Consider the following 12,573-nt stretch of genomic DNA (forward strand, 5'->3'; position numbering starts at 1 on the left):
CTTACACACCTCACCCTCTCCCAACCCCATCCCCATTTCGTGACGGCCCGAGTCAGAAGAATTTCTCTTTCGAATATCACTATATGACAAACACTTATTGCATCATGTTAATATATGTAAAAGTTTTCGTTCTGGTGAGTTCTCCCTACCTGAGAGCTCTAAGTTTCTTGAGGCAAGTACAGATATCTTATTAATCTTTGCATTTTGTAGTAGCAGGTAAATGTTATATACATTGAGAAACATTTATTCACTGGCTGCTGCTTCTTTCTGGAATGTCCTTCTCCAAGATTTCTGCATGGCTCACTCTTTTAATCCCAATCACCTCTTTGCTCAGGAAGGCCTACCCCTTTAATTTAAAATTGCAACCTCTTGTTCTGTTTTCTTTTACTCTAGAGCACACGTCACTAGTACAGCATCATTGCTTATTTATTCTCGGTGTCTCGCCATCAAATCAAAGCACCATCAAGGACGAGGATTTCTTTTGTTTGCTTGTTACATCACCAGCACCTAGAAGAGTCCCTGGCACACAGAAGATGCTTAATAACTACTTTTTTAAAAAATGAATTATAATTCTGTGTTTAAAGTAGTGAGGTGATGGATGTGTTAATCAACCTAATTGTGATGGTTGTCTCACAAAGCACACGTGTCAAATCATCACACTTTAAATATATACAAATGTATTTGTCAACTCTATTTCAATAAAGCTGAAAAAACTTAATCCAAACAAAACAAGATCCTCACCATGTAATTCATCTTCTGATTTTAATTCTCCTTACACCAACAAGAGAAAAGTGAGTTTTTAAAATTATACGCTAGGGCTTCCCTGGTGGCGCAGTGGTTGAGAGTCCGCCTGCCGATGCAGGGGATACGGGTTCATGCCCCGGTACGGGAAGATCCCACATGCCGCAGAGCGGCTGGGCCTGTGAGCCATGGCCGCTGAGCCTGCGCGTCCGGAGCCTGTGCTCCGCAATGGGAGAGGCCACAACAGAGAGAGGCCCGTGTACCGAAAAAAAAAAAAAAAAAAAAAAAATTATACGCTAGATCAATTTTGAAATAGCTGCTTTTCCTATTATAATAAAAGACCTTCTTAAAAAAAAAAAAAGACCTTCTTCGTATAGATCTTCCTCAACTTATGATAGGGTTTTGTCAGATAAGCCCACCGTAAGTTGAAAACAAACGTCAAAATGTATACAATTCACTAACCTACCGAACATTGCAGCTTAGCCCAGCCTACCTTAAACATGCCCAGAACACTTAACATTAGTCTACAGTTAGGGCATATCATCTAATACAAAGCCTATTTTATAATAAAGTGTTTAATATCTCATGTAATTTATTGAATACCGTACTGAAATCAATACACTGATTATATCCCTTTAATGGATTCCTTGGGTCCTGAACTTACCTTTTTTGGACTAATTTTAGACTTACAGAACAGTTGCAAAGATAGTATGGAGAATTCCTTGTGTACCCTTCACCCAGTTTTCCCTAATATTGACATATTACATAATCATGTAATACATTTGCCAAAACTAAGAAATTAATGTGGGATAATACTATTAACTAAAAAACAGACTTCTTCTGATTTCACCAGTTTTTCCAACTTATGTCCTTTTTCTCTTCTGGGATCCAGTCCAGGATCCTCTGTTGCATTTAGAAGCCTTACCTTTGGATCTGGTTCTTCATCCTCATCTTGATAATCATCGCAGAATGGACTGGAGTTGGCTGCAAAGGTGGGTCCCTGGGAGTAGTACTGAGAACTCCGGTAGCCGTCCTCCCGCAGCTTATCACATTCTGCAGGAGTACAGGCCGGGGAGGGGGAGAAAGGGCTTTAAGAACCAGGATTAGTTTAATCCTCCTTACTTACCTTTCCTAGTAATATTTCTCTACGCATAACACAATTTCAAAATAATGACAATATTAATAATAAAAATGATGATAAAAAGAACTACAAATTAGTAAAGCAGCTGCCACACTCTCTACATGCCACATTAATACACTTCAAAGGGATTACCTTTACACCTCACAACAACCCTCTGAGTCAACGTTAGGGTAATTAAATCACTTGTTGTGTAATGTTATGCAAGTAAGCAGTGGACTCAGAATTTGAACCCAAGTTCTTACTGACCATAAATTTTTTTCAGTTTTATTGAAGTATAGTTGATTTACAATGTTGTGTTAATTTCTGCTATACAGCAAAGTGACTCAGCTATACATATATATACTTTTTCTTATTCCTTTCCATTATGGTTTGTCACCAGATACTGATTATAGTTCCCTGTGCTATACAGTGGGACCTGGTTGTTTATCCATCCTATATATGATAGTTTGCATCTACTAATCTCAAATTCCAATCCTTCCCTCCCCCAACTCCCCTCCCCCTTGGCAATCACAAGTCTATTTTCTATGTCTGTAAGTCTGTTTCTGTTTGGTAGATATGTTCATTTGTGTTGTATTTTAGATTCCACATATAAGCGATATCATACGATACTTGTCTTTGTCTGACTTACTTCACTTAGTATGATAATCTCTAGGTCCATCCATGTTGCTGCAAATGGCATTATTTCATTCTTTTTTATGGCTGAGTAATATTCCGTTGTATATATGTACCACATCTTCTTTAACCATTCATCTGTTGATGGACATTTAGGTTGCTTCCATGTCTTGGTTATTGTAAATAATGCTGCTATGAATATAGAGGTGCATGTATCCTTTTGAATTAGAGTTTTGTCTGGGTATATGCCCAGGAGTGGGATTGCTGGATCATATGGCAACCCTATTTTTAGTTCTTTGAGGAACCTCCATATTGGTTTCCATACTTAACTATAATTTTTGACATGAAACAATTGATTAAGTAATTCCACATCAAAAAACACAAGCAATTCTCACGCTAGGCTTGTTTTCTAGACTGATTAGCTGGAAGTGACAAGAGAAATCATGGATTATAATGTTCTCATTTTGTTTTTACTTCTCAATTTAACTTTGATGCTAAACAACCTATAATCACTGTGCAGAGTTTAGTTAGTACAAGCTGGCTGGCAGTCTGAGATGTCTTCCTGTCCACGGAGGAATGCCTGGCACCACTGAGTGGAAGGTAAGTAGCATCCCTGGATCACAGGGGGATTAGGACCACTGGCTGCTCAGAGATTAGAGATTCTCTTCAAGGAGCAACAAACCATTGCACTGATAACTCCCACTGGTGGAGGTGAGCATAGAAAGAAGAGTTCTAATGGCCTTTCAAAGCCCCAGGAGCTCTCCTATTACCCAGATACCGCAGAGGGGCATTTGCCTTGCAAAAGGACTCCCCACAGGGTTCCTTTAAATATCCAGCTTGGCAAAGGAAGGTGACATGTGTTTGGTTTTGGACAAGTTTCCTCTTTGCACAGCTTTACAAAACCATGCGCCTAATGGCACAGAACTAAAGCAGGGCATCTTTGGAGTTCCCTTCTAACACTAGGAGCTAAGCTTCTTCTTCAAAGAGGAGATTAATAGTTGCTTTAGTGGAGGGATAAAAATTCTGCAACTGGAGAATAAAAAATATCCTCACTCTCCTGTGCTATCTACCTCACAGTGGGAGTGGAGAACCAAACCAAAACTATAAATCAGATTTTTTTTAAGTCCCATGGAAATAGTCACGAGGCTCTTTTAGAATGCCAAACTAACTGAAAAATGTACTGATAATCATGAGAGAGCTAAACCCTACTACTTCAGTTACTTATGGGCTGAACAATGTGTGGGCTGGCAACCACTGTTAATACTGAGTAAAAGAGAAAATTAACAAAAAAAATTTCAGAAACTTCCAGAACATACTTTTAAAAATGAGGATTTACTAACCCTAACCTTTTTCAGTGAGAAATACTTTCACACTTTCTCCAATATTTGACAATCTCTCTGCAAAAGCAGATAGTACAACCAGACTCTATGCTCTCATTCTACAGCGATGTTACATGGAGCATGATGACTGGTTTTCCAATGGTGTCCTGTGCAGAGTTCTGGGATTCTGTAAATATTTTATTTTATTTTTTTATCTTAAAGCTAACATAAAAAATAACAGCTCCATAGTTCTACATGTCATTAACTTGTATTGCTAAATTAACTTTTCTGTAGTCCTATAAAACTGAAGTCGCCTAAGGATTCAGGGTGAGCCTTGTAAAACAAACCAATAAAACCTATTACCACTGGCAGCTACTTATCACGTAATTCAGTGCTTTCAAATAGCTGCCAAACAAAACAAAATACAAAGTGAAGGCCAAGGCCCTTTAAACCTAAGTCCTTTTCTTGTTCAAAATAATCCTTTCTCCCCTCATCCACTGACCTGATGATAAGTACAAGTCTCAAATTATAGAAGTTTATAATATTAAAAAATCTGGGGCTTCCCTGGTGGCACAGTGGTTAAGAATCTGCCTGCCAATGCAGGGGACACGGGTTCAAGCCCTGGTCTGGGAAGATCCCACATGCCGCAGAGCAACTGAGCCCGTGAGCCACAGCTACTGAGCTTGCACGTCTGGAGCCTGTGCTCCGCAACGGGAGAGGCCGTGACCATGAGGAGGCCCGCGCACCGTGATGAAGAGTGGCCCCCACTCGCCGCAACTGGAGAAAGCCCTCGCACAGAAACGAAGACCCAACACAGCCAAAAATAAATAAATAAATTTATTTTAAAAAATAATTATTATTATAAAAAAAAATCTGTTTCACGGACCAGGTACCATTTAAGAATGTGTTTGAAAAAGATTCCTCTGCAAGGGACTGCTAGGCTAGATCATCTCTAAAGGTGATATTAGTTCTGATATTCTTGGCAATAATATTAAAAATAAGCAAAGTGCTATCATCAAAAAGACAAGAAATAACAAGTGTTGGCAAGGATGTGGAAAAAAAGGAACCCCTGTGCACTGCTGGTGGGAATGTAAACTGGTGCAGCCACTGTGGAAAACAGTACGGAGGTTCCTCAGAAAATTGAAAATAGAACTATCATACGATCCAGCAATTCCACTTCTAGGTATTTACCTGAAGAAAACAGAAACACTAATTCAAGAAGATATATGTACTCCAATATTCACACAAACATACAGAGGACTATTACTCAGCCATAAAAAAGAATGAAATCTTGCCATTTGCAACAGCATGGATGGACCTAGAGGGTATTATGCTAAGTGAAATAAGTCAGACAGAGAAAGACAAATACTGTATGATTTCACTTATACGTGGAATCTAAAAAACAAAACAAACAAATCAGAAACAGACTTATAGATACAGGGAGCAAGTAGATGGTTGCCAGAGGGGAGGGAGGTAGGGTTGGGCAAAATAGGTGAAGGGGATTAAGATGTACAAACTTCCAGTTATAAAATAAATAAGTCACAGGGATATAATATACAGTATAAGGAATATAGTCAACAGTACTGTAATAATTTTGTATGGTGACTTACTAGGATTGTTTTGTAATGTATTTAAATATCGAATCAGTATGTCGTACACCTGAAACTATATTGTACAAGTTACACAATTAAATTTTTTAATTAAAAAGAAATTTAAAGTAGCCTAATGACTTGATACCCGTTGAATCTTAAAAGACCAAAATATCGCAAAATTATTATCCATAAGTTAAAAGCATGAAAGGCTGACAATTATTAGTATTTCCAATGTGTGTCACCTTTTAAGCCTAGTTTAAAAGATAATGCCTTTTTCCCCCCCAAGATTAAGTTTATGTCACAAAAATATTTAAATAGTAGTATAACAAACAGTAGCATATCAAATGAACACGATGCTGGTTAAGATTAAATTAGGCCATATAGGGACTTCCCTGGTGGTGCAGTAGTTAAGAATCCGCCTGCCAATGCAGGGGACACAGGTTCAATCCCTGGTCCAGGAAGATCCCACATGCTGTGGAGCAACTAAATCTGTGCGCCACAACCACTGAGCCTGTGCTCTAGAGCCTGTGAGCCACAACTACTGAGCCCACATGCCTACAGCCCGTGCTCCGCAACAACAGAAGCCACGGCAATGAGAAGCCTGCGCACTGCAACGAAGAGCAGCCCCCGCTCGCCGCAACTAGAGAAAGCCCGCGCGCAACAACGAAGACACAACACAGCCCCCCCCCCAAAAAAAATTAGCCCGTATAAATTTATGGCAGATGACCAATTTTTTTATACCCTTATCAGATTTCTGCAATCTAGTAAACTCATCAAATTCCATTGCCATTTATCTTATTCCAACTCTACGGGAAATCTAGGAAAATTTCCTCCTGTCAAGTTGCAATGGCTCTCAGTTTCTAAACCATGGCTTTGTTCATTAAAAACTGAGTTTATTGTCTGTGGAGTGAGATGTAAGTGAGTACTAGCCATCATGAATAAACAAAGACTTTTCAAACACTGAACTGATGGTAAGAGCAAGGCAAAGCATAATTTAAAGCCAGGTTATGCCAGTAACCACAGGAGGGAAACACGATACTAAACGTAACAGAAGCTCTGTCTTTAACACATACGTCTCTTGCAACAGAAATTAAGAGTAAAACCATGCTATTGTTCTCACAGTACTACTTGGATAAAGGTGTCACTGTTTATTGTGTCCTCTGGTTTCCCAGCCACAAATTTCTTCCTCCTTCCTTTCATGTCAAACTATTTTCTTTAGCGCAAGAACAATGGACGAATACCTTGGTAGACCAAAGTTTTTAATATAGAAGCAAAAAATACTGTCATAGGATTAGATGGTTACCTAAACATCTTGTGAATTTAATACTGTTCTGTCCTCCAAACCTTCACATATTAAACTATTCTTTAGACTTTCTGTTTTAACATTTTAGATATGCTGAGAGAGTCTGTGGCAAGAAGATTTAGAGTTACCTTCAAAGTCACTTTCTCTACTGGAAATCCTTGATGAATTTCCACTCTCTCTGTTTCGCTCCTGAATGTACTGCATTAGTGACAATGAGCTGGAATATAGAGCAGTCACAGACACTTCCAAAATCCCAGTGGCTTAATACAACAAGAAGATTCTTTCCTGCATGTCCTCCTGGTCCAGGCAGAGCTACTGGGGGCTCTGCTCACCAGTCACGCAGGGACCAGGCCGAGGGAAGGTCCTTCTCAGCTTGTGCTTGGACCGTCATGCAGCAGTGCTGGGAGAATGTGCGTTTCACACTGGCTCTGGGAACTTCTGCCAGAAATAACCAGAGTTTACTTCTGCTTCTATTTCTTTGGATACAACAAGCCACACACACAGCCATACCTACTACCTTCGGAGGGGCAACCCTACCTGATAAGCAAGGGGGAGAATGAGACTATTCCACGCCAGCTCTAATGACTCCTCCAAAAAGAGGGACAACACTGCATCTATGATTTTCCAGATTCTTGTCACCCATTCTCCCAACACTTACTAAGCGTTTATTTCCAATCCTTTCTGAATGAGATTGAGAGGCTTTCGATGTGGAAGCTGCGATGAAGAGCTACCCTACTGTGTTTCAGTAACAGGACATTAACCTTTGGGAGGGACTCTACGGGGAAGCCACTGAGTGTCTGGAATCCAGAACAAACCAGGCACCGCTCACCACCTGTGAGACCTGGGGGACAGCATTTTAACCTCCTGGAAACTCAGATCCCACCTCTAGCGCTGGCACAATACTTCTTCTGGGAAGCTGTCATGAGAATCAGTCAACAAATATTTCATCTTTCCAAGTACTTTGCTCTTTAAGGTGAGAGACTAGGTCAGGGTGTGTCAGGACTTTGCACAGAACCCTCCACCTGGCGGGTGCTCAGAAAACAGTCACTGCTGTCAGCATTTACCACATAAACCATAACTACCTCAAACTCTCCCACTTTTAAAAGCCAGTAAGCAATTCCATAACAAGACCTGCTTGGCTACACAGTTGTTTTTTTCTTTTTTAATACATTTATTTATTTTGGCTGCGTTGTGGGTCTTCGTTGCTGCATGTGGGCCTTCTCTAGTTGCGGTGAGCAGGGGCTACTCTTCGTTGCGGTGCGTGGGCTTCTCATTGCGGTGGTTTCTCTTGTTGCGGAGCAAGGGCTCTAGGCACGTGGGCTTCAGTAGTTGTGGCTCGTGGGCTCCAGAGCGCAGGCTCAGTAGTTGTGGCGCACGGGCTTCGTTGCTCCGTGGCATTGTGGGATCTTCCCGGACCAGGGCTCGAACCCGTGTCTCCTGCATCGGCAGGCGGATTCTTAACCACTGTGCCACCAGGGAAGCCCTACACAGTTACTTTAAGATTCTACAGTTTGACCAAGCTGTTTGGCTACATCTTTACCAAAGCACCATGAGGTTGTATTGCTTTTCCTAAGTGAGTATGACGCTCATATGGGGATTCTCTTACCGTCACTGGCCTGAACATTTCCTTCTAACTCCTCTCAATCCAAAACAGAGCACAAATACTTGAATTAATCTAACTACAAAACTTACAAACCTAATTAGTTTCACGTAACACAAAGCCTCATACTTAGGGGCGTTTTTACACTGGAGGAGTATCAGCCAGGTGCTTGGTCAAATGTATTTGATACATTGTAAGTACCAAAGCAAGGAGAGAAAAGGATCAAGGTTCTTTGATCGGAAAGTATGTGTGCTGGGTTGAACCGTGTGCCTAGAAAAGATATGCTGAAGTCCTAACCCCTGGTACCTATGAATGTGACTTCACTTGGAAATAGTCTTTCCAGATGTAAACATGATAAAATGGGATCATTAGAGTGGGTCCTAATCCAATATGACCGATAAGTTTATGAGAAGAAGAGGGAAAAAGAGACACCAGGACCATTTGGAGACACACTGACACAGAGGGAAGACAGCCTTGTGAAAACAGAGGCAGAGACTGGAGTTACGCTGCCGTAAGTCAAAGAGCACGTGGGATCACCAGAAACTGGAAGAGGGCAAGGAGGGACTCTCCACTAGAGGCTGAAGGGAGCATGGCCCTGCCAACACCTTGATTTTGGACTTACAGCCTCCAGAACTGTAAGACAATAAAGTTCTGCTGTTTCTGTTTTTGTTTTTAGTTCTACTGTTTTAAGCCACCCGGTTTGTGGTACTTTGTCATCGCAGCCCTAGGAAATTAACCCAGTGTGGAACCAGAAGATGCTAAGATGTGAAAGACACTCACATAAGGATCTTCAAAGAAATGGGTAGGGGTGCCTTTGGCAGAAATCTTAGAGCATCATGGAAAAGAAACTGTGACAGGAATTGGGCATCTGGAGATGCCCGTTTGGCTACTGAAGAGCTGTGCAACTCAGGGCAAGAAACATCTGTCAGCTTCAGGACCAATCTCTAAGGTCCCAAGAAAAGTTACCCTTTGTAGTAGGAAAAGGCGAGACGTAAAAACAACTCTCAGCAGACATACTAACTACTGTGTATTAATAATATTGACTTTGATTGAGGGCTGCCTATGAACAAGCCATTGTTCTAAGCACTTTACATACAATAAATCATTTACTCTGCACAATGAGCCTAAGAGATGGCGATAATAATTATCCACATTTTACGTACGAAAACCTTGAGACACAAAAAGAAACTTGCTCCAATTGGTGGAGCCAAGGCTAGAATCCAGGTATTCTGGCCCCAAAGCTGGTGCTCTTTCCTGAGAGTATCAACTTGCTTATGACGAGAAACTACCCTCCTTCGTATCTCTCTGTACCACACTTAATTATGGATAAAATAACATTAGTCTTTATCTAGCAAATCAGTACATTCACTTTTGGGTTTTAGTTTCCTTAAACTCTTTCCAAGAAAGAAAAGATGTTAAACTAGTTTTATTATAGTTTTTCCCCTATACTTACATTTCCATAACAACAAGAACAAAAATACGAGTACAAAATGAAATAAGTAAATGTTCATCTAAAAGAATGTTGGTATTTAAGGTCTACTAAAATTAAGATTAGAGATGGACTTTTAACTTTTCCTCAAAGGGAAAGCAGGTCTGTAGGTGAAAACACTGCATATCTCAAATGGGTAATGAAAATATTAGCAGATTCAGAATTTTAAGATGAAAAAGAAAATCTTTTGATCCCTTTTGTAAGTTATTTGATAAATTATTCAATTTATATTAATTATACATATTAATATATAATGTATATTACCATCATCAGTTCCCAAACCCTCTTATAGATGATGGCATCCAGGGTCTACCGGCCGGCAGTGGCAGCCGCCATGCTTACAGGGAACCCAAGTCACTGTGCTACTTCAAGACAGCTCAATCAAATTCCTTTGAGGTTTACTTCAAATCTCCTTTTCCACAAAGCCTTCCCTAGTTACTACAACGGTCCATGCTAGCCTGAACTCGTCAATATTATAAACCATATCACATACTTCCTTAGATCCTCTGCTGTGCCAGGTTCAACTGGTGTTTTTAACGAAAGAATAGCAAAGAAAAGGAGTAAGGAGGTAGAGTAGCAATTACTGCCAAAAAGGCAGGATCGAAGTTGGAGGAAGTCATTAACCCCTAAGACAATTCTCTTTTCTTGGTTCCTCATGTATACTCCAGAGGAAAGCATCCCCATCCCACGTTTATCTGTTAAGTCATAAATGTTTATGAGTCATCTACTACCTGCCAAGTGCTGTTATAGGCACAGGAGATTCCACAGTGAACAGAACAAACAAAAATTCCTGTCTTCATAGAGCTTAGGATCTAAGAGGTCACAGACAACAGACAGTAAAAAGAATCAACTACATAATACATAAGAAGGTCCTAAGTGCTAAGAGAAAAATAAAGCAGGGAAAAGCATAGCGAGTGGTACTGAAGCAGGGCCACCTGAGTGGTGATATCTGAGTGAAGAAAGTGGGTTCCATCACCCTGAGAAAGAGCTGGAGGGAAGAGTGATCTGGGCTGGGTGAAGAGGAAGGACAATAGGAGATGGTTACACAGGTAAAGGGGGAGCAGGTTACATAGGGCCTTGGAGGTTCCTGTAAGGACTCTGGCTGTCAGCACAAGGCCGGAAGGTAGCCTCTGGAGACTGCCAACAGAGAAGTGACATGACCTCACCTGTATTTACCACCTTCCTCCAGATGCTATGACTCAGCTAAGCTAACAGTACTCAAATACATGAATTCCAACTAAACCACAATAAGAGTCTGAACGTTACCTGTATGAGGAAAAGTAAAACACCTAGTGATGCTAGTAAAAGCACACTGGCATTTTTACCATTGATTTGTATAATTTGTCATAATTAATTTTTTCATATTTATACTTCCATGAGACAATTGTAAGTGAAAAATTTCATGAATTTGTTATAAAGACTTTGAAGTGTACTCTGAGAGAACAAAGTTTTTAACTTAAATAAATGGTTACTAAATTCTGACTTACTTAAACGAAAGATAGAAGGAAAAGGAGGAGATGGAGAAAGAGAAATTGAACGCAAGGTGGGAAGAAAAAGGGACTTGTCGTTTATTCCCTAAGGAAATGATGTGGTAAGATGAGTGGATGCTAAAAGGGGAAAAAGTGAGGTTTGCTCAACGTTAGCTTGTCTGAGTAAGAAGAGAAAGCAATGATAAAGGAAGTATTTAAAATGAGCAGCACTGCTGTCCTTAAAAAACTAAAAATAGAGTAACCATATGACCCAGCAATCCCACTCCTGGGCATATATCTGGAGAAAACTCCAATTTGAAAAGGTAGACGCAATGTTCATAGCAGCACTATTTACAATAGCCAAGACATGGAAGCAACCTAAATGTCCATCGACAGATGAATGGATAAAGAAGATGTGGTATATATACATAATGGAATATTATTTAGCCATAAAAAAGGATGAAATAATACCATTTGCAGCAACATGGATGGACCTAGAGATTATCATATAAAGTGAAGTAGGTCAGAGAAAGACAAATATCATATGATATCACTTATATATGGAATATAAAAACAATGATACAAATGAATGTATTTACAAAACAGAAATAGACTCACAGACATAGAAAACAAACTTATCGTTACCAAAGGGGATAGCAGGGGAGATAGCAGGGGTAGGGGAGAGAGATAAATTAGGAATTTGGGGTTAACATATACACACTACTATATATAAAATAGGTGAACCACAAGGACCGACTGTATAGCACAGGGAACTATATTCACTATCTTGTAATAACCTATAATGGAAAAGAATCTGAAAAAGCATATATATATATATATACACACACACACACACACGTACAACTGAAACATTTTGCTGTACACTTGAAACTAACAGAATATTGTAAATTAATTACACTTGGAAAAAAAAAGAAAACAAGCACTGCTGCATTAAAAGCCAAAAGGACTGGTAAAGAAAGATTTTTTGTCATTTTTAAGGTTATATGTATAGTGGTGGTGTATACGAGCATGAACTGCTAGGAAAGTGCTGAAACATTCAAGTCAAAAGCACAATGTTGGTATTTTACAACAGTACAGCATTTTAGATGTACCATACTTTAAAATCTGAATGTGGTTTCTTTTTAACAGTATTAAATCTTTCATAATTCTCCTCCTATAATTCAAGGTCATTAACAATTGGGAGGACTCCAGTTCCAAAGTTAATTATAAATAGTGGTCATGATGTACTGCTTCAGTGAGAATGTTCTGTGATGAACCACAGTCTAAAAAACACATTTTTTCAGATC

The 12,573-nt window shown here is 39.7% G+C and overlaps 1 protein-coding gene across 5 annotated transcripts in view; it reads right to left on the minus strand.

Moving 5' to 3' along the window:
* NHSL1 (NHS like 1) overlaps positions 1-12,573 on the minus strand; it is a 300,877-nt gene that overhangs the window by 31,539 nt on the left and 256,765 nt on the right. For all 5 annotated transcript variants that reach the window (XM_067010892.1, XM_059083403.2, XM_059083399.2 and 2 more), the window contains exon 3: positions 1,667-1,794. Coding sequence is in view for 4 of the 5 variants with exons in the window: in XM_059083403.2 (XP_058939386.1) it covers positions 1,667-1,794 (128 nt within the window). In the remaining variant the exon portion in view is untranslated. The remainder of the gene's footprint in view (positions 1-1,666; positions 1,795-12,573) is intronic.

This window comes from Kogia breviceps, chromosome 13 (genome assembly GCF_026419965.1).
Source record: "Kogia breviceps isolate mKogBre1 chromosome 13, mKogBre1 haplotype 1, whole genome shotgun sequence".
Classification (NCBI taxonomy): Eukaryota; Metazoa; Chordata; class Mammalia; order Artiodactyla; family Physeteridae; genus Kogia; species Kogia breviceps.